Source organism: Solea solea, chromosome 21, assembly GCF_958295425.1.
Source record: "Solea solea chromosome 21, fSolSol10.1, whole genome shotgun sequence".
Lineage (NCBI taxonomy): Eukaryota > Metazoa > Chordata > Actinopteri > Pleuronectiformes > Soleidae > Solea > Solea solea.
The window spans coordinates 20131795-20155022 of record NC_081154.1 but is presented as its reverse complement, the minus strand read 5'-3'; the positions used below and the strand labels follow the sequence as shown (position 1 = coordinate 20155022).

At 46.4% G+C, this 23228-nt stretch overlaps 1 protein-coding gene across 2 annotated transcripts in view; it reads left to right on the top strand.

Moving 5' to 3' along the window:
- Positions 1-437: 437 nt before the first annotated feature.
- Positions 438-23228, top strand: part of LOC131448891 (wings apart-like protein homolog) — a 26486-nt gene continuing 3695 nt past the window's right edge. The window contains exons 1-18 of one of the 2 annotated variants that reach the window (XM_058621683.1): positions 438-753; positions 4395-4876; positions 9121-9871; positions 10447-10832; positions 11046-11170; positions 12044-12136; positions 12231-12401; positions 14350-14486; positions 14585-14696; positions 14786-15037; positions 17778-17889; positions 17976-18073; positions 18178-18254; positions 20037-20170; positions 20262-20377; positions 20472-20645; positions 20858-21077; positions 21161-21249. In XM_058621683.1, the coding sequence (XP_058477666.1) occupies positions 4417-4876; positions 9121-9871; positions 10447-10832; positions 11046-11170; positions 12044-12136; positions 12231-12401; positions 14350-14486; positions 14585-14696; positions 14786-15037; positions 17778-17889; positions 17976-18073; positions 18178-18254; positions 20037-20170; positions 20262-20377; positions 20472-20645; positions 20858-21077; positions 21161-21249 (3507 nt within the window). In that variant the 5' untranslated portion in view covers positions 438-753; positions 4395-4416. Of the gene's footprint in view, positions 754-1567; positions 2292-4394; positions 4877-9120; positions 9872-10446; positions 10833-11045; positions 11171-12043; positions 12137-12230; positions 12402-14349; positions 14487-14584; positions 14697-14785; positions 15038-17777; positions 17890-17975; positions 18074-18177; positions 18255-20036; positions 20171-20261; positions 20378-20471; positions 20646-20857; positions 21078-21160; positions 21250-23228 lie in introns of those variants that run through there. The other variant, XM_058621682.1, reaches the window with a different exon arrangement.

The following is a 23228-nucleotide window of genomic DNA, read 5'->3' as shown; positions in this document are numbered from 1 at the left end:
ATAAAAAAACACAATTTCCTGCAGTTATATATTCACGTAGCTATTAATTTATTTTAATTTTTTATCTTTAAGTTATGCGTTTAATGCATTTGCTGTTTTACGAGTTTACTGCGAGCACGTGAACGCATCATTGACGACGATAGGATCGACAGCGCCACGAGTGTAAAGTTCTCAATATTACATGCGCGCGCTGTCACTTTGACTTTTCAACGTAAGAAACAAACGTCGTCTAACATGAAATAAATTGTGTATAATGGTCATATTAGTTGTGTTTGAATTAAACTGTGTTCATGAAATAAAACGTTGCTTTACTTCGTGCGGAAGTTGCCCGGATGTTCTCTCCGCGTGTTCATTCCAGGCTTTGATTTTGTACAACTGATCGTTTACTTCCGTACACTTCGGCTGTCTCCGATAACTTGACGCAGAGGGGGAGTCCAATGGAAACCTTCGTCGAGATCCGGAGAAGACAATCGAGAGCGATTTAGCGTGAAAAACTGAGCAGATTTCGCAGCTTCTGTTTGACAAACCTCATATTTTCTCAAAGATCTGGATCCGCGGGTTTCACTGCTGCGTTTCAAAGCCGCGAATCCGCCCTGAGCGGCGTGTGTTCGGCCTTGTTTACACCGAGCAGAGCCGAGCAGAGCCGCAGAGGAAGCAGCAGGCCCCCGCTCCTGTGGCCGGTGAACGGCCGCCTCTGCCGCCGCTGCCCCGGACAGTGTTTGTTTAGTGCGGATCTGACCTTTACCTCACCAAGTAAGTGTCCGCGCGCACCGGACCTCATGTTCGCGTTTGTGCGCTAAGTTTGTTTGCGCTTGAATTTCCTGTTTGTGACGCAACGCGATGTCACTTTGTGTTTATTGTTAGCCGTTAGCTTCCAGCTAGTAGTCAGTCAGTTAGCCTGAGTGACTAATGCTAACGAAGTTCGAGCTAACGTATGAAGAAATCAAAGAAACGCACTGTATTATGACGCAATACTCACGCTGGTGTGTGATTATACGTTTATAAACACGTGAGTCACGTGTTTGTGCAGTTGTTATGGTTATTTTCTCTGCTAACGTTAGCAACAGCGCTGATGGCCGTTAGCGGCATTAGCTCGCTGGCAGTTAGCATTAGCCTAGCTTTGTCAGACCAGCTGAGAAACTGAATCTGTGACACAGACACACACACAGACACACACCATCACACTCACACACACCATCACATAGACAGACAGACACATATCTGCACAACACACACTGAAATAAATATTAAAAATAACAAACATACTTTATTGTCATTGTTACATAAGAAAGCTTATGGCGGACATTACAAAGGAAATATATATATATATATATATGCATAGGAACATAACTGATGGTTACTTTCATAATCAATTCATCTGTCGATTGTTTTCTCGAGTCATCTGTTAGTTGTTTGGTTCAGGAAATGTAGAATGTTGTTTCTGAAACCTGGAAATGATGATGTTGTCAAATGTCACAAACCAATATCCATCCATGTTCTATGTTTATCCTGGACATGAGGGTCACAGGGGGCGCTGTGTTTTTTTCTCTCCATCAGTGATAGAACCTGGTACCTCTGACGAGGTTCAGCTGAGCCCATACTCAAATGTGACGTCATCAGGCTGCCGGTCACTAATTGGTCAGAGAGTGTCGTGACTGAAGAGTCATGAGCGTGCGACGTCAAAGCCAACAATGTCCATCTGTCCAATATTGTCCAACTGTAGACCAACGTTAAACAGACTGAGGAATGCTGAAGATGTGCGTTCATCTGCAGTATTTAGCAGAGGAGTGAGGTGGATTTAGAGACGGCACTGTCGTCACCACATTCACTTCAATGACTGAAGAAGAAAGATGTGCTGAGATGACTCCGCCCACGTGGAGGAGGAGCTATGAAGTCCTGGAAAACCATAACAGACTGGGTTGAGCCGAGCTACAACTGTGTAGTTAGAAAGCACCAATAGCGACAGACAACCATTCCGATTTTGGACTGTGGGAGTTTTTGCTTTACTGTCTTTACTACTAGTTTGTAGTACTAGTTACCAGTGCAGTTACTGCGTCTCAGGCTTCATGTCTGTGGTTTGTCTCCTGTCATCATCATCATCCTTAGAGGTAGATGATGTCACACAGAACATTAAAGGAACGGACAGACGTGTGTCCCACTGGCACACAGTAATGTTTCTTTGTTCAAAATCATCCACGGCCTTTAGAGGACAGTGTTGTGGACAGACAGAAGCACAGACAGAACTAATTCATCAATCCTTAAATTAATAGAGAGATGGGGAGAAAGAAAGGGTAAGTGTTTATATTTAAGAAGTAGAAAAAGACGGAGAACTTGTTTTAATTCTGTAAAGAAATGACACAGACGGACGTACGATGAGTCGCTGCAGTTCTAACACAGACCTCGTTATGTCTAATCATGAAGTATTGTTGTTTTTCACATGAAAATAAACCCGAACAGAATCAAGAGTAAGATACAAACCAACTGCAGTAAGGTTATAGATGTTTGTGATTTACTGTCGTACAGTACAATGATCCTTACAACACGGCAAGTATCCATGTTTAACTCATAAATGAAGGCGTCGCCATTCCCACTTCAAAGTTCCCGTGTAAATGGAACGTAGTTTAAAGTCGTCATCGGTTAAACCGCAGCTTTCATCCATGACGTTGCATTACTGCTCTCTGGTGGAGGTAGAAACCCCCGACATGAGCCAGTCTGTCATGTTCCTCTCTCTCTCCAGGTAGAAGCTCTTTTTATACCTCACCTGTTTAACTAGTTCACTTAAAGAACCTGTTTTGTGTGTTTATTCTGAGTTTCAATCTCACTCTCTGTTTTTTATACATTTGCTCCGTCAGTGAAAACACTGAACATCGTCTGTACTTTTTATCCGTTCAGTCAAAGTTAAAGTGAGTCAATGAATGACAGGTTCAGGCTGAAAACATTCATCCATGAGTCGTTTGTTTCAGGAAATGTCAGAAAATATTGATCAGTGTTTGTCAAACTCTGGAAATGATGATGTTTTTGTCCACAAAGCAAAATGATTCAGTTTGAATGATTTCTTTGTTTTATGGAGCAAAGGAAGCAGAAATATTCATATTTCAGAAGCTCCGCTAGTCTACATGCCGATGTGCCCTTGGGCAGGAAACTGAACCCCACGCTGCTCCTGATGCAGCGTGCAAGTGATGAAAACATTAAAGGGGACATATTATGCAAAATCAACTTTTTAATCATTGTAATACTTATATTTGGGACTCTGGAGGCTCTACCAGTCGCCAAAGTGTGGAAAAAGAATACTCAGTCCTGTTTTCGTGGTCCCCCTTAGTGTAAGTATAGAAGATAAAACACGCCATGTTGAATTCCCTGCACTTATGACGGCAGCATGCGCATTTCACCGCGAATGTTACCACCCACCAGTAAGTTTACTTGTAGAGCTCCACCTTAGCTCCACCTTAGCTCCACCTTAGCTCCACATTGTCCCTATAAAATGCGAGGGAGGAAGAGCGGTATTATGTCAATGTGGAGGGACAAGTGTGCTGTTGGTGGCTGCACAGTGGAGCACAGTGTTTTACACAAACTTCCAGCCTCAGAGGATTTTATATATGAAGCTAATGTGCTGGATAAAGTCAGCAAACGTGTGTTTGTGTGTTCGCACCACTTCACATCAGACTGCGGCCAGCGGTCGGCGTATTTAGTCAGCGACCGTATTTCACTGACGTACAAACACACACATTGTTAAGAAAAGGTCACATAGAGGTCATAACTGACCATTCTGACACGTCCTAATTAAACATATTTGTTCAGTACGTCCTCCATGACCGGAGCACAGACTCAGTCTGATACAGTCACATACAGCGATCAGCGGTGCTGTCCCTAAGTGTTTTTAACTGATTTACAGTTGGTCAGTGTTCGGCTTGATCCTTGTGTCGGACGTCTCTTCCTGTGACGACACTCTCGCTGCCATGTTGATATTGTCAGAGAACTAGTGGAGGGAGGGGGAGAGGAATGGAGCGGAGGGAACAGGAGCTGAGCGAGTGAGCGCAGTAACAAGGACAAATCAGAAACCCCCTGGAAGAAGTGGGCGTGTGTTTGCCTGTGTCTCATTTGCATATAAAGGGACCACGCACAAAACCGAGCGTTCTGAAAGGGACTGGTTTAGCAGGGTTATTGAACTTCTATGGTGCTTCATCCTTATGGTATTTTGACCAAAGCATGTCACTGACATGTTCATTAGGACACCAGGGAACTCGTTTCACTTGGAGAAATAGGGTATAATATGTCCCCTTTAATGATGTTGAAGCAGTGGTGTTTCTATATAAACTCTAATCATCCATCGTTTCCTCTGAGATGAATGTGGTTGAAAGTGTGTACCATTCATCGTCTGTGTCGTTGTGTTTCAGAGAATATGACCCAGAAGAAACAATGACGTCCAGATTTGGTAAAACCTACAGCCGTAAAGGAGGTGAGGGCACGTCCAAGTTTGACGAGGTTCTGTCCACCAAGAGAGGCACGCTCAGCACCAAATGGGGCGACACCACCTACAAGGCCAAGGTGGGCTCCAAGCGCCCCGGCGCCGCCAAGAACGACTCAGTCCTGGGGGTGCACAAGAGGCCCCGCCCCTCCGGCGACGGCTTTGAAGATCCGTTTGGGTTCGACAGCGACGAGGAGTCCAAGCCGGTGTCGTCGTCTCGCAACGGCAGCAAGCCGTCGCCCATCAAGCCGGCGTGGGCGGAGCCGCCGCGGGCGGAGAGGCCCGGCGCGTCTCTGGACACGGGGAGCAGGTCCAGCCTGCAGGGGGCGTCATGGCTGCCGAGCGAGAGGAGTCAGCCCAAGGTGACGGAGGACACGGCGCGGTTCTTCAACAGCAGGAGCACCAACATCGGTAATTTATTGTTTTTAGTTTGTGATTTATAGAGTTTACTTGACAGAACTCTTCAGATGAATGATGGATCCACAGGGAGATATAGAAATATAGAAATATAGAAACATGAGACTAAACAGACTTTACTGACACAGTTCTTTTCTCCACACGGGTCAAGACAAAATAGATTTTACCCTCTTTACAACAACTCTGTCAGGTTAAGTCTGCGACGTCTCCATCTCACTGTTACACATTGTATTGAGTGTGTGAGCAGGAGTCGCTCAGGTTGTGTTGAGTAACAACAACACTGCTCCGCCCCCTCAGTCAGTCAGCTGTGAGCAGATGGAGGTGACATTTCACAGCTGTGACACTGGTAGTCTTTGCTTGAAGTTTCTTCGTCATCAGAATCAGGAGGTGATGATCACACGTGTCTGTGTGTGTGTGTGTGGGGGGGGGGGGGGGGGTTTCTGGTCGTCAGAACAGCTTTGGACCAATCGTGTGTTGTCATTGTTTGTCGTCGCTGCTGTTGGTGAGAGACGACGTGAGCGAGTCACACACACACACACACACACACACACAGAGGACAGTCTGTAAATAAGATGACTGCAACCTTCACACTCATAATTATCTACAACAACGTCGTCGCACAAATCATTTTAATCCCATAACTGAGCAAATGTAAGGAGTTGTGTTGTGTTTATGTGACATTTGACAACATTGTTGTTGTAATTAGAAAATCATTGTTTTCCTCATACAAACGTGTTTGTTTTAGCTTTGTGATGAAGAATGAAGTGAAGGTTTGCTCTGCGGTCGTCAGCCCTCAAACCCACACTCTGAAGTCGTTCTGACTCTGAAGTCCACTCCACGTTCTGAACCAGAACCAGAGAGGACATAATGAAGTGGAGCAGTGTTACTGACTCCATCATCACAGGAAACATTTAGTGTGTATCTAGTTATGTTTCCTGTCCTGAGACAAAGAGTCGCACTTTTTGTCTGTGAAGACACAAACAACCACCGCTGTGTGTGTGTGTCTCTCTGTGTGTGTGTGTGTTTGTCTGTCTGTGTGTGTGTGCGTGTGACCTGTTTTCAGTGGTTGTCATGGTGCAGTCACAGTCAGCGTCGTCTGTGTGTGTGTCTGTTGTTTGACTTGTGCGGAAACACAACACTGTTCAACGATTGTGTTGTTAATTTTACGTTGTGACCCTTCAAATTCACATTCATCATGAATGTGTGAATGCCACAGTTGAACACACACGTCAGACTAAAACAAACACGATGGTTACAGTGCGAGTGTCTTGTCTCTCTCTGTTCACCAATGAAAACGAGATAAAAGTGTCTCCTCAGACCATCATGAACCGCCTGCTCGTGTCTCTGAAGACAAGTACACTCAGATTGTGTGTATGTAAAGAGGTGTGTGTTGTGTATTTTTGTATTTGTCCTGCACCACTTGTGCGTCTCTTACCACATGGTGGCAGCAGCAGCAGCCTCTTTTATTGGTCTCTTGAGATGGTGAGATTTGCAGGGTTCCTTGAATGCATCAGCAGTTGGTGTTTTCGTTCGTGTGTTTGTTGAAGTAATGAGATGTACAAGGTTCCTTGAATGCACCTTGAAGCTCTGACCAGCTCTGGATCTTTTATTTTTGTAAAAATGACATGAGCAGATATTATTTTATGATTTGTGTTAGCAGTGCTGTTAGCCACAGTCGTCCATGTGTGAGTCCATGAAGAGCAGCTCAGGACCAGACGGGGTCAGAGGTCACTGGTGATGAATATTTATCATCATTGATAGGGCTGTAACGATACACCAAACCCACGATTCGATTTGTATCACGACTTTTGACCCACGATTCGATTTGTATCACGACTTTTGACCCACGATTCGATTTGTATCACGATTTTTGCCCCACGATTCGATTTGTATCACGATTTATTTATTTTTTGGGGAACGATTTTTATTAAAACAATATTTTTTATTAAATAACATTTGAAAAACCTTTATAAACTGAACACCAAAGAACAAGATTAACTATGCAAATTAATATAAATAGCCAAAGCTATAACACTTCTGTTTTCTTTGTAACAAAATACTGTTGAAAAACTAACAGAACTAAACTCCACTGTGGAGATGATTCGAGCATGTTGAAAATTCTTCTTCAATCAAGTTCTCTTACATTTACAAAGTCAATGAAATGGCTACTGTTTCACACTGAGGTAACTGAGGCTTACTGCATGTGCTGCAAACCACAAATAAAGTAAGTAAACATTAAACAAATAAACAACTTCTTTCTCTTAAGAAAACCAAACTTGTTGTGGAGTTGATTTAAGGGAGTTGAACATTCTTCTTCAGAAACACCATCATGTCAACATTGTCTGCTCTGTAATGCTGCATCTCCTCATCCACCACTTCAGACAAAGACTAAGATGATGATGATGCCTGTTCCATTGGAAAGATGTCTCCAAACTGTTCAGCCATTGGTGCTCTTTTGGCTAGAGGAGGACAGTCACTGCTGCTGGAGGCGATCTCTGATTGCTCCTCTGTCTCATCCCTGGAAGTCTGGGCCTTTAAGACGAAATCCATAATACAATTGCAGCATAATGTTAGATACAAATCCAGGACGAATGAAACTAATTTAATAAAGTTAAGCATTTATTATCTGACTATACTTTAAATACATAGGCCTGACTGATTTTATTTAATTATATTAATATTAAAACAATCAAATACCTGAACAGTCTGTGAACAATCGTCCAGAATTCTGTCAGTCAGACTCTTGAAGATTGTGTCATGGGTGGTTTCATCAAGGAAAGGTGCAGTGCTCATATGAAGAAACAGAATTAGTGCCCTATCCGTATCAGGGTATCTGTCCTCGAAGTCATGTGCAATAGCAGCTTTGATGTCTTTCACTACTGTTGAGCTTCATGGAGGCCAGGATTCTGTGTTTCAATGGCACGATCATTGAAATAGTTGGCATCTGCTCAGTGCTCATGAGGGTTGTCACACTTTTCAAAGGTTTAAGAACCTGGACCACGTCCTCAGCTAGTTTCACATCATCATCAGACAGAGTGACGATGTCTTTAATGTTCTTCTTGACACGCTTGTCTGTTAATGCCGAGAAAACAGCAGCCTGCTGCTCAAGGTAGCGCTCGAGCATGTTGTGGCTAGAGTTCCACCTCGTAGCCACATCCTGGACCAGCTTGTGTAAGTGCAGCCGTAGCATCACCTGTTTCTCCTTCAACACAGCTGCAGCTGTTGTGCTGCGGTGGAAAAACGTGACAACTTTCCTCACTCTGCCGAGGAGTCGGGACATCTGGTGAACGCCCATCGCTCTCTGCGCAGCCAGATTAACAGTGTGAGCAAAGCAGCGTATATATGCGGTGAAAATCCGGCCGCTTCACAGCATTGGCAATGTTTCTGCCGTTATCTGTTGTCACAGGAACGGGGACGTTTGATCTGCTGATCTTCCAATCTATCACAGCCTCTTTTAGTATTCCCGATAAATGGTCGCTTGTATGGCTCTCATACACCGGGTGTGTTTGGAGGACGTGGTTTGCTATTTGCCAATTACCGGTAACATAGTGTGCGGTTATGGTCACGTAGCTCTCTGTGGCACGGGACGTAGCCTTCGTTTTCTCTAGAAGTTTTGGTAGCACATTTTGCGAGAAATGCGCCCGGCTTGGTTGTGCATAACGGGGCTCGAGCACACTGAGTAAACTTGAACCCCTCGTTTTCGACAACCGAAAAGGGTCGCATATCCAGTGCCATAAAAATTGCAATTGCATTTGTAGTTTTCTGTGCTCGATCTGAATTCGCTGGAAACTTAAAATATAAAGATATAAAAATGCAGATATGCATCTGCATGTTGGTTGTGTTGCCCTTCACTTGAGAAAACTTCTTAAAGCACTTACGGCAAATTGCGTGGGTCTTGTCGACGACACGATTGCCGTCCTTTATCTCCACCGGGTAGCCGAAATGTTGCCATACTGCTGACTGAAATGAAGAGGGAGGGTCCGCTATTTCTGGGTTGGTTGCCATGTTTCCTCACGTTCTTCTTCAACTAGCTCAACTTATGCAGGCAGGCGTCACATGATTCATTGGATCTGAACGGGAGGGATAACTCTGGGAGTTGGAAGGGGTATGTCGCGATTCTGCCTTCTCACACTGCGACACAGGATCGTGCATCTGAGTGTCGCGATTTCGGTTTCATATTGCATATTGTTACAGCCCTAATCATTGAATGGTGTTTCTGTTTCTTTTGTTGTCCACAGGGAGGCAGCAGAGTTCCCTGCCGTTACCAGAGAACCAGCACAGTTACTCCTGGTACCAAAACGCTTCAGAGAGCGACAGGAAGCCGCTGGCACAGACCACCACCCTCAAGACCGGCGCCAAAGCAGAGTCCACCTACGACTCCTGGGACACCATCGTGGGTCTTCGTCCACCGTCGCCCAACCAGGAACCTCGTAACCCCGCCCCCACGCTCTCCTGGGTGTCGGCGGGCATCACGGCAGCCGGGTGTGACCTGGGTCAGACCCGGCGGGAGAAGCCGCCGTCTCCTCCTCGTCTCCAGACCCTCAGCGAGAGGGAGGACGTGCACTTTGGCGGTGATATGGACTTCCTCCTGGAGACGAGTGACTTCTCTCAAATGTCCTCGTCATCCTCGTCACTTGTAAGGAACTCGAACTGTCGGAAGTACAGAAGGCCAAACAAACAGGGCGCCAGCAGAGCGCAGGACTCCAGTAGCGCCGCTGGCTCCGACTTTAGCTCCGATCTTCCCAAAGTGTCCGACAGCGGCAGCAAGATGACAGGCAGTGGCCGGGGGCGGGGCAGGACGAGGGACTACACGGTGCTGCACCCTTCGTCCGTGTCCGTCTGTAACGTCACCATCCAGGACCGAGCGGTGGACGAGCTCAGCACAGACACAGCGCCCTCCAGTGGCAGCAGTACTGCAGCCTCCAGCAGCACAACAGAGCTGGGAGAGGCGGGGTGGCAGCGGAAGAAGGTGGAGCAACCAAACACAAGGTGAGATGACAGCTGACGTGTCCCTCGTCCTCGTCTGTAGACACTTTAACGTCCACGCTGTCACTGTGCAGCACAGACGCCCGTGTTTTAGATCACTGTTGCACAAGCTGCTGTCCTCTCCTCTAACTGTCCTCTCCTCTAACTCTCCTGACTGTCCTCTCCTGTCCTCTCCTCTGACTGTCCTCTCCTCTAACTCTCCTCTGACTGTCCTCTCCTCTGACTCTCCTCTCCTGTCCTCTGACTGTCCTCTCCTGTCCTCTCCTGTCCTCTCCTCTGACTGTCCTCTCCTCTAACTCTCCTCTGACTGTCCTCTCCTCTGGCTGTCCTCTCCTGTCCTGTCCTCTGACTCTCCTCTCCTCTGACTATCCTCTCCTGTCCTCTGACTGTCCTCTTCTGTCCTCTCCTATGACTATCCTCTCCTCTAATCCTCCTCTGACTGTCCTCTCCTGTCCTCTCCTCTGACTGTCCACTCCTGTCCTCTCCTCTGACTGTCCTCTGTCCACGCCTGTCCTCTCCTCTGACTGTCCTCTGTCCTCTCCTGTCCTCTGAATGTCCTCTGACTGTCCTCTGCACAGGCCCAGACAAACACAGACCGAGTCAAAGAAGGACAGTAGTAAGCTGGACCTGTTTGGCTTTGAGGATACGGACATGCGTGAGGACGAGGACAGCGTGGACAGCTCAGATCCCGCCTCCAGTTACAAGATCAAATACTTTGGCTTTGACGACATGAGCGACAGCGATGGCGGTGACGATGGTGACGAGGGCGGCTTCAAGGAGAGGAGGCGGGCCAAGAAGACTGCTGTTGCTATGGCAATACCCGAGGAGGTCACCGCGGAAGACACGGAGAGCTACGAGACGTACGAGCCACCCGATCCCTTCGAGAGGCTGGAGATTCTCCAGCAACCGATGACGGTGAAGGAGAACAAGAAGAACTCAGTGAGGAGGGAAAACACGCTACGAGGTGAGGACCCAGAGTGACCCCTGACCCCTGACCCCTGACCCCTGTAGTGAACATCTGACACACTCACTCTCCCACTCCTCTTCTGCCTCGTGTGGTCAATCTGTGCGTGCGTGCGTGTTATCAGCAGTAGGGGGCGCACTGTATATGTCTCAGTACCTCATACAACCACAAGGTGTCAGTGGCATTTATCTGTTGTGACTCTGCCCACATTAGATGTGCTGGACTTCTCGGAGGAGGGACTCAGGGTGGTGGCCAGCGCCCCCCGTAGGCCGCTGCAGGGCAAAGTTCTCGTCAAGAACCCCGACACGTTTCGGAGGATCTTCAGTGCACACAAGAAGGTCAGACACATGCTCGCACAAACACACACACACAAACACACACCCTCACTGAGGATCATCAAATATGAATCATTCACTCAATCTTAAGTCTCACAAACTCCAAATAATCCGTCATCAAATGTGGAAATGATGATTATGTTTTTCATTGTCAATAAAAACATGAAACAAACTTTATCCATCACAACAGGCATGACTCCGCCCACAAACTGAACAAAGACAGAGCTGCTTTTGGCACCAACAATCACATTGGATTAAACATCGATAGTGTTTTTGTTTTTTTCTCTGGGCCACAGCAGGAAGATGGCATCACTCCCCATCCCTCCCACATCCCTCCCCCATCCCCCCCCCCTTGCCTAACGGCGCTGGTCTGTCCGTCCAGATTACAGTAGGAGGCTTTAATCCAGTGTGTTGATGGTCCAACACAGCAGAGCTCATCCCTGAACTCTGCTTTTGTCTCAGTTTATTAACCCTGCAGGGAACAAGCACCCCCCCCCCCCCCACACACACACACACACCCTCTCTGTGTGTCTCTCTCTCTCTCTCGTCTTTTGTTTTTTATTGAAAGCCTCGGCAACCACCAACCACAGGTTTGGCAGTGTGTGTGTGTGTGTGTCCTGCTGTTTGATCAGTGCTGGCTGACTCTGAGCAGTTTCATTTATTATCCACTTCTCCATCCTCTCTCTCTTCATTTGTTTAGTTTCATGATTTAGATTTTCAGAGTAAGAGTTTTGACCTGTGGGGCTGAAACTATTTGATTCATGCGTTTCAGACTTTTGTTTAAAAATGCAAAGCTGGATATTCTTGTGTTGTGTGCGTTTGGACCAGTTTCCACGTGTGACACGTGTTCATCTGCTGCTGCTGTCTGTGTTTCAGTCTCCCACCAAAGCTGTTTACAACGCCAGACACTGGGCGGTGGAGACTGAGGAACCACCAGCAACGCTGAGCTCCCACTCACAGAGCGCTCCTGTAAACACACAAACACAAACACACACACAGACACACACGCACACACAGGTGAAACCCTGTGATCTTCACGGGTCTGCTTCTGGTTCTCTCTCAGGTGTCCGTCTCAGTGGGAGGAGCCAGTAAGGAGCCGTCTGAAGCGCAGAAGGACGACGGCGTCTTTAAGGCTCCGCCTCCTCCTCCCAAGGTCACCAAGTGCGTCACCCTCCCCACAGACCTGTACCAGGACACGGTCACCACACTCAAGTGTCGTAAAGAGCACAAGGAGGTACACACAACTGTTCACACACTCTGGGACATGTGTATGTCCATATATATGTATATATATATGTATATATGTACATACACATATGTATGTGTATATATCCATATATATGCATATATATATATTAGGGCTGAACGATATGGACAAAATTTCATATCTCGATATTCATGCCAGATATCTCGATATCGATAGGATACGATATGACTACGGGTTCGGTGAAAACCAAGCATTTTTCAGAAAAATAAAAACATCATAATACAAAAGACTGTGGAAACTTTCCAGATGGAAAGTGTAGTTTTATTGATGAGAACTCACTGTGAGACTGTGTACACGGGTACCATGTCTTTTGCAATGTGGTATGTTATAGCGTCTGTAACGCCTTTGTCTGGTAGACGTCGACTCATACGGTGTAACGCTACGGAACGCATCAGTAAACACACTTTGCTTGGGCTTCTTTTGGAATGACTGAGAAGTCCCCGGTGTTTCTCTCATTGTAATACACTCTTCGTGCAGCACACGATGGTGTTGTTTCAGGTGGTGAAACATGTTTGTTGTGCTACCTTGCTTCGTCGCAATTTTCGCTAAGCACGACCTGCACAACACCTCGCTCTGGTTGACATCATCCTTTTTAAATCCAAAATACGATGATTTATGTTTTGGCACAAAATCGCCACCGGCCGCATTATCTTCCGCGCTTATGTCACTTTCTTTCCCGCTGTGTATGTCGTGTGTGTGTGTGTGCGCGCGTCTCAGTCTCCGTCTACCGCCCGCCCTCCTATGTTTGTCATTGGTTAGCTTCAGCTGTCGATCCACAGCAAGCATGAAATAAGGTTTGTGGTTGGCTGGCCGTAGTGGTGCATTCAAGTGCAATCGTAAAAATGAAGTTTACTGTGACCGCCAGAGCTGTACATGCAGGGCGAGCGCGGGGGAAAATCTATATTGTTTATATCGTTGCTTTTTCGATATTAATATCTTGAATGTTCATATCTCGATAGCGATACGATAACGATATATCGTTCAGCCCTAATATATATATATATTTATATATATATATATACACATATGTGTGTGTATATATATATATACATATATATGTGTATGTATATATATATACATATATGTGTGTGTGTGTGTGTATATATATATATATGTATGTGTATATACATATATGTGTGTGTGTGTGTATATATATATATATGTATGTGTATATACATATATGTGTGTGTGTATGTATATATATATATATATGTATGTGTATATATATGTATATATGTATATATATGTATATATATACACATATATGTGTGTGTGTATATATATGTATATATGTGTATATATACATATGTATGTATGTATGTACAGTATGTGTATATATACATATGTATGTATGTATGTATGTATATATGTGTATATATACACACATATATGTATATATGTGTATATATGTATATATACACACATATATATGTGTATAAATATGTTTATATATACACACATATATGTGTATATGTGTGTATATATACACACATATATGTATATATGTGTGTGTATATATATACACATGTATGTGTATATATACACATACATATGTATATATATATATATACACATACATATATACTGTATGTATATGTACATATACACGGTCTTTTTCTTTCCTGTCTCCAGTAATGTTGGAGCTTTTAATTCCCCCGAGGGAACCTCCCAAAGGGATTAATATAGTCGTCTGTCTGTCTGTCTGTTTGTCACTCTACTCTGAGGATCCATCAATTACTGTGTGTGTGTGTGTGTGTGTGTGTGTGTGTGTGTGTGTGTGTGTGTGTGTGTGTGTGTGTGTGTGTGTGTGTGTGTGTGTGTGTGTGTGTGTGTGTGTGTGTGTGTGTGTGTGTGTGTGTGTGTGTGTGTGTGTGTGTGTGTGTGTGTGTGTGTGTGTGTGTGTGTGTACACACAGCTCTACACTGTGGTCCAGCATGTGAAACACTTTAACGACGTGGTGGAGTTTGGAGAGAACCAGGAGTTCACAGACGACTTTGAATACCTGGCCACCGGACTGAAGAGTGGGCAGCCACTGAACACACGCTGCCTCAGGTGAGACGCCGCTGGCCCCGCCCGTCTCGCCGTGCACTCATTGTCGTGTTGTCGTTCTTCTCCGCAGTCCTTCAGTCGTGTTGTGTTTTTGTCTTCAGTGTGATTAGCTTAGCGACGCGCTGCGCCATGCCCAGCTTCAGGATGCACCTGCGAGCTCGAGGGAAGGTCACTCAGGTGTTCAAGACGCTCAACGACGCCCCACAACACCCGGTAACGCCCACACGCAGCTTCATGTCACATAAAGTTCCTCAGATCAGTGAGAACAGATGGATAAATGATGAGTGTTGTGGTCTGGACAGAACCTGGCTCTGTGCACCGCGTCCCTGATGTACATTCTGAGCAGAGACCGTCTGAACATGGACCTGGACCGCTCCTGTCTGGACCTGATGATCCGGCTGCTGGAGATGGACCATGACCAGGGGGGCGGGGTCGTGGCAGAGGCCGACTGCAGCGCTCAGTTCAGCGCCAGAGAGATCGCAAAGATGAAGGAGAGGATCAGGAAGCTGTGTGACACGGTGCACAACAAACACCTGGACCTGCAGAACATCACGGTACACAACATGACTCACACACACACACACTGAACATCACGGTACACAACATGACTCACACACACACACACACACACTGAACATCACGGTACACAACATGACTCACACACACACACACACACACACTGAACATCACGGTACACAACATGACTCACACACACACACACACACACTGAACATCACGGTACACAACATGACTCACACACACACACACACACACACTGAACATCACGGTACACAACATGACTCACACACACACACACTGAACATCACGGTACACAACATGATTCACACACACACACACTGAACATCACGGTACACAACATGACTCACACACACACACTGAACATCACGGTACACAACATGATTCACACACACACACAGAACATCACGGTACACAACATGACTCTCACACACACACAGAACATCATGGCACACAACATGATTCCCACACACACACACACACACACACACACACACACACAGAACATCACAGTACACAACATGATTCACACACACACACACACAGAACATCATGGCACACAACATGATTCCCACACACACACACACACACACACAGAACATCACAGTACACAACATGATTCACACACACACACACACAGAACATCACGGTACACAACATGACTCTCTCTCACACACACACACACAGAACATCACGGTACACAACATGACTCTCACACACACACAGAACATCATGGCACACAACATGATTCCCACACACACACACACACACACACAGAACATCACAGTACACAACATGATTCACACACACACACACACAGAACATCACGGTACACAACATGACTCTCTCTCACACACACACACACAGAACATCACGGTACACAACATGACTCACACATACAGAACATCACGGTACACAACATGACTCACACACACACAGAACATCACGGTACACAACATGACTCACACATACAGAACATCACGGTACACAACATGACTCACACACACACAGAACATCACGGTACACAACATGACTCTCACACACACAGAACATCACGGTACACAACATGACTCACACACACACAGAACATCACGGTACACAACATGACTCTCACACACACAGAACATCACGGTACACAACATGACTCACACACACACAGAACATCACGGTACACAACATGACTCACACACTGAACATCACGGTACACAACATGACTCACACACACACAGAACATCACGGTACACAACATGACTCTCACACACACAGAACATCACGGTACACAACATGACTCACACACACACAGAACATCACGGTACACAACCTGACTCACACACTGAACATCACGGTACACAACATGACTCACACACTGAACATCACGGTACACAACATGACTCACACATACAGAACATCACGGTACACAACATGACTCACACACACACACACTGAACATCACGGTACACAACATGACTCACACACACACACACACACACACACACACTGAACATCACGGTACACAACATGATTCACACACACACACACACACACTGAACATCACGGTACACAACATGATTCACACACACACACACACTGAACATCACGGTACACAACATGACACACACACACACACACACTGAACATCACGGTACACAACATGATTCACACACACACACACAGAACATCACGGTACACAACATGACTCTCACACACACACAGAACATCATGGCACACAACATGATTCCCACACACACACACACACAGAACATCACAGTACACAACATGATTCACACACACACACACACAGAACATCACGGTACACAACATGATTCACACACACACAGAACATCACGGTACACAACATGACTCTCTCTCACACACACACACACACTGAACATCACGGTACACAACATGACTCACACATACAGAACATCACGGTACACAACATGACTCACACATACAGAACATCACGGTACACAACATGACTCACACACACACAGAACATCACGGTACACAACATGACTCACACACACACAGAACATCACGGTACACAACATGACTCACACACACAGAACATCACGGTACACAACCTGACTCACACACTGAACATCACGGTACACAACATGACTCACACATACAGAACATCACGGTACACAACATGACTCACACACACACAGAACATCACGGTACACAACCTGACTCACACACTGAACATCATGGTACACAACATGACTCACACATACAGAACATCACGGTACACAACCTGACTCACACACTGAACATCACGGTACACAACATGACTCACACATACAGAACATCACGGTACACAACATGACTCACACATACAGAACATCACGGTACACAACATGACTCACACATACAGAACATCACGGTACACAACATGACTCACACATACAGAACATCACGGTACACAACATGACTCACACATACAGAACATCACGGTACACAACCTGACTCACACACTGAACATCACGGTACACAACCTGACTCACACACTGAACATCACGGTACACAACCTGACTCACACACTGAACATCATGGTACACAACATGACTCACACACTGAACATCATGGTACACAACATGACTCACACATACAGAACATCACGGTACACAACATGACTCACACATACAGAACATCACGGTACACAACATGACTCACACACTCTCTCTCTGTCTGTCTGTCTCTCTGTCCGTCCGTCCCTCTCTCTCTGTCTGTCCCTCTGCTTGCGTCTCTATGCAGACGGGACACTTAGCCATGGAGACGTTGCTGTCGCTGACGTCAAAGAGAGCAGGAGACTGGTTCAAAGAGGAGCTGCGTCTCCTCGGAGGACTGGACCACATCGTGGACAAAGGTCAGAGACGGGACAGTGAGTTTTTCTGGTTTGTGTCTGTGTGACCACATGTGTGTGTGACCACGTGTGTGTGTGTGTGTCCACAGTGAAAGAGTGTGTAGATAACCTGAACCAAGAGGAAGAGGAGGAGAAGCTGGTGTCTTCTCTGTGGGGAGCAGAGCGGTGTTTACGTGTCCTGGAGAGTGTGAGTCAAACACTCGTCTGATGATGTTCTTACATTCATGATACAAGTCACTATATCAATCACTGTGTGTGTGTGTGTGTGTGTGTGTGTGTGTGTGTGTGCAGGTCACAGTCCACAACCCGGAGAACCAGAGTTACCTGATCGCCTACAAAGACTCGTCGCTCATCCACTCTTCAGCCAAGTGAGTCCTTGTGTTTATTCCTCCTCTTCATCATCTCATGTACATGTCGCTGTAACGCTCTGAACCACAGACTGAACTAGTCCATGACTCATTTTGATGAGCGCTCATGGTTTTTCTGCTTTCTTTGCTTCATGGAACAAAGAAATCATTAAACAGACATTTGAGAACATCTTCATTTCCTCTAAATGTCAATGTAACGGACAAACAGCTGGAACGACAGTTCACTCCTCACTAAAACCACAGAGGAGGCGCCCCCTGGTGGCTGACTGCCACAAACACAAATCTTTATACATTTAATACGCAATCTATTTATAATGGAAACGTGTGATGATGCCTCGTGTGTGTGTGTGTGCGCGTGTGTGTGTGTGTGCGCGCGTGTCTGTGTGTTGTGTGCGTGTGTGTGTGTGTGTTGTGTTGTGTCTTGTCATTCCTGATCGAGCTTTGTTATTTAATTTCCTGATTGTGTCATTCTGTCAGTCATAGCAGTGACCTTTGTCCCCTGAACTCGGCGTGACAGTGATGTCACGCCGAGTTCATTTACCTTGTGGCTCCGCCTCCTTAACCCTCTGTGTGACCGGACCTTTGCACCCCTGCATAACGTCTGCAGAGGGTGAGGAGGGGTGAGAGGTTGAGCAACAAAGAGCTGCTGTTTCAGTGGGTGACACACTCTGAGCGTTCAGCTGTCCTCACCGTTAACTTGATTAACCCTCCAAACCACACGCATGCGCACACACACATGCTCGCACTCGCGCACGCACACATGCTCGCACACACACACACACACACACACACACACACACACACACACTCACTCCTGCTTTTCCTCTTGTCACTTTTTCTCCTGTCCTGTTTCCTCGTCTTTGTTTCTTGTAAGCCCCGCCCTCTTAAACTCTCTGACAGTTTCAGCTGCCTGCAGCACTAATTCAATCAACACACACACACACACACACTCTGGGAACCAATCATTCATCTCTATAGACAGAAAAATATCCGTCTGTGAGTGAGAGGTTGAGTTTAGTGTTGCAGAGGACACAGTTGTCTGTACATGAGGAAACAGTAACTTTCCTTCTGATCTCTTCACTTCCTGTGTCTGAGCTGATGATCAGACTCTGGTTTATGTTCTGTGTTCATTCTCATTAACTATAATCTGGTTTTTACATCAGGCTGCTGCTGCTGCTGCGGTGTGTGTGTTTCTGTGTCTGTCTGTCTGTCTGTCTGTGTGTGGAGTAACTGTCAGTCCAGTGAATCCAGTTTGTGATAAATGAGTTAATTATTCTGTCAGACAGACAGGAAACTGAAGTTTGTAAACCACTCACTCTCCCACTCATAGAGAAAATCAGTGATTTTAACATCACACACACACACACACACACACTCACACACACACTCTGCTGCCTCCATCACTAAGTTCTCATGTCTGATTTTAATGAATTCAGCATTAGAAATATTTCATTTAGACTTAACTCAGTGACACAAAGTGACCACACGAGGCAGCAGAGGAGCAGCAGCTCCTGGTTTTCTCTGTGAGGTTTGGTGTGGGAGAGTGAGTGGTTTACAAACTTCAGTTTGCTGTTGGAAAATTCTGTCTCACAGTGAGATAAAGACGTGATCATGTGACGTAAGTTCAAATAAAAACAAACCATTTTTTGGTTTTCTATATTTGTCAATTCCTTGTCATTTAACAGTTTTTGCCAAATACTCTTTCCTCTCCTGTCTCCTGTCCTCCTCTCCTGTATCCTGTCTCCTTTCTTCCTCTCCTGTCTCCTGCTCCCCTGTGGTCAGAGCTCTGAGGAGGTGTGAGCAGATGATCCAGCGTTACAGCAGGCAGGTGAACCCAGACTCAGTGGTGGGTAAAGCTGTAGAGAACTGTATGAGAGCCATCATCGGAGTCCTGCTCAACCTGACGCATGACAACGGTGAGGAAGAACAACCACACGACGACAACAGCAACCGCATGACAACTGCTACACACGCCTGTGTTCACTTGTGTGTGTGTGTGTGTTTTAGAGTGGGGCAGCACAAAGACAGGAGAACAAGAGGATCTCATCATCACAGCGCTCAACTGTGTCCTCAGAGTTCCTCAGTATCTTCCACAGGAGCAGAGGTTCGACATCCGTGTCCTGGTGAGTCTCTTACACACACACACACACACACACACACACACACAGCTGTCTTCTTCTCTATGATGACCTGCTGATGTCCTCCTCCTGTGTCCAGGGTCTGGGTTTGTTGATAAACCTGGTGGAGTACAGTGCCAGGAACAGATACTGTCTGATGGAGATGGAGATGGAAGGAGGTCAGGGTCCCTGCGACTCCACCGTCCTCCTCAACCCTGAGCACCAGGACATCGGCAGCTCGGGGCCCCTGAGCGCCATCGCTGCACTCGTACAGGTACACGGCTCCTCCACACTGCTGCTCTCTGCTCCTCACACCTCCTGAGACCTCCTCACACCTCCTCAGATCTCCTCACACCTCCTGAGACCTCCTCACACCACCTCAGATCTCCTCACACCTCCTCACCTCCTCACACCTCAGACCTCCTCACACCTCCTCAGACATTGTCCTTGTTATTAAACCTTCTCTTCCTTCATCTTCCTCCTCAGCTGTTTCTCCAGAGGGAGCGGGCCGCCATCCAGGCCGAGGCGCAGACCGATGACCTCATCAAGGAGGCGCCGAAGGCTCCGCTGGACCAGAGCGGGCAGTGGCAGGAGACGGGCGGGGAGATCCAGTGGGTCGCCAACGAGAACGCCAACACTGACACCAACAAACAGGAAGAAGACAAGAAGAAGGAGGAGGAGGACGAGGAGCTGGACCTCAACAAAGGTACAACTACTACTTCCTGTTCCTGTTGACTTTACAGCACATGTGGAGGTTTGCTCTTCATCCTCCTCTCGTTTGCTCCTCAGCTCTGCAGCACGCGGGGAAGCACATGGAGGACAGCATCGTGGCGTCGTACACGGCACTGCTGCTGGGCTGCCTCTGTCAGGGAAGCCCGGTCAGTCCTCTAACCCTCCGTGTGTGTGTGTGTGCGTGTGCGTGTGCGTATGTGCATGTGCGTGCGTGCGTGCGTGTGAGTGGTTTCCTGTTGTAAAGTCAGAGTATTGTCAGTGACTCTGTGTGAGTGGTTTCCTGTTGTAAAGTCAGAGTGTTGTCAGTGACTCTGTGTGAGTGGTTTCCTGTTGTAAAGTCAGAGTGTTGTCAGTGACTCTGTGTGAGTGGTTTCCTGTTGTAAAGTCAGAGTGTTGTCAGTGACTCTGTGTGAGTGGTTTCCTGTTGTAAAGTCAGAGTGTTGTCAGTGACTCTGTGTGAGTGGTTTCCTGTTGTAAAGTCAGAGTGTTGTCAGTGACTCTGTGTGAGTGGTTTCCTGTTGTAAAGTCAGAGTGTTGTCAGTGACTCTGTGTGAGTGGTTTCCTGTTGTAAAGTCAGAGGGTTGTCAGTGACTCTGTGTGTGTGTGAGTGTTTTCCTGTTGTAAAGTCAGAGTGTTGTCAGTGACTCTGTGTGAGTGGTTTCCTGTTGTAAAGTCAGAGTGTTGTCAGTGACTCTGTGTGAGTGGTTTCCTGTTGTAAAGTCAGAGTGTTGTCAGTGACTCTGTGTGAGTGGTTTCCTGTTGTAAAGTCAGAGTGTTGTCAGTGATTCTATGTGAGTGGTTTCCTGTTGCAAAGTCAGAGTGTTGTCAGTGACTCTGTGTGTGTGTGTGAGTGGTTTCCTGTTGTAAAGTCAGAGTGTTGTCAGTGACTCTGTGTGTGAGTGTTTTCCTGTTGTAAAGTCAGAGTGTTGTCAGTTACTCTGTGTGTGTGTGTGTGTGTGTGAGTGTTTTCCTGTTGTAAAGTCAGAGTGTTGTCAGTGACTCTGTGTGTGTGTGTGAGAGGTTTCCTGTTGTAAAGTCAGAGTGTTGTCAGTGACTCTGTGTGAGTGGTTTCCTGTTGTAAAGTCAGAGTGTTGTCAGTGACTCTGTGTGAGTGGTTTCCTGTTGTAAAGTCAGAGTGTTGTCAGTGACTCTGTGTGAGTGGTTTCCTGTTGTAAAGTCAGAGTGTTGTCAGTGACTCTGTGTGAGTGGTTTCCTGTTGTAAAGTCAGAGTGTTGTCAGTGACTCTGTGTGAGTGGTTTCCTGTTGTAAAGTCAGAGTGTTGTCAGTGACTCTGTGTGAGTGGTTTCCTGTTGTAAAGTCAGAGGGTTGTCAGTGACTCTGTGTGTGTGTGAGTGTTTTCCTGTTGTAAAGTCAGAGTGTTGTCAGTGACTCTGTGTGAGTGGTTTCCTGTTGTAAAGTCAGAGTGTTGTCAGTGACTCTGTGTGAGTGGTTTCCTGTTGTAAAGTCAGAGTGTTGTCAGTGACTCTGTGTGAGTGGTTTCCTGTTGTAAAGTCAGAGTGTTGTCAGTGATTCTATGTGAGTGGTTTCCTGTTGCAAAGTCAGAGTGTTGTCAGTGACTCTGTGTGTGTGTGTGAGTGGTTTCCTGTTGTAAAGTCAGAGTGTTGTCAGTGACTCTGTGTGTGAGTGTTTTCCTGTTGTAAAGTCAGAGTGTTGTCAGTTACTCTGTGTGTGTGTGTGTGTGTGTGAGTGTTTTCCTGTTGTAAAGTCAGAGTGTTGTCAGTGACTCTGTGTGTGTGTGTGAGAGGTTTCCTGTTGTAAAGTCAGAGTGTTGTCAGTGACTCTGTGTGAGTGGTTTCCTGTTGTAAAGTCAGAGTGTTGTCAGTGACTCTGTGTGAGTGGTTTCCTGTTGTAAAGTCAGAGTGTTGTCAGTGACTCTGTGTGAGTGGTTTCCTGTTGTAAAGTCAGAGTGTTGTCAGTGACTCTGTGTGAGTGGTTTCCTGTTGTAAAGTCAGAGTGTTGTCAGTGACTCTGTGTGAGTGGTTTCCTGTTGTAAAGTCAGAGTATTGTCAGTGACTCTGTGTGAGTGGTTTCCTGTTGCAAAGTCAGAGTGTTGTCAGTGACTGTGTGTGTGTGTGTGTGTGTGTGTGTGTGTGTGTGAGTGGTT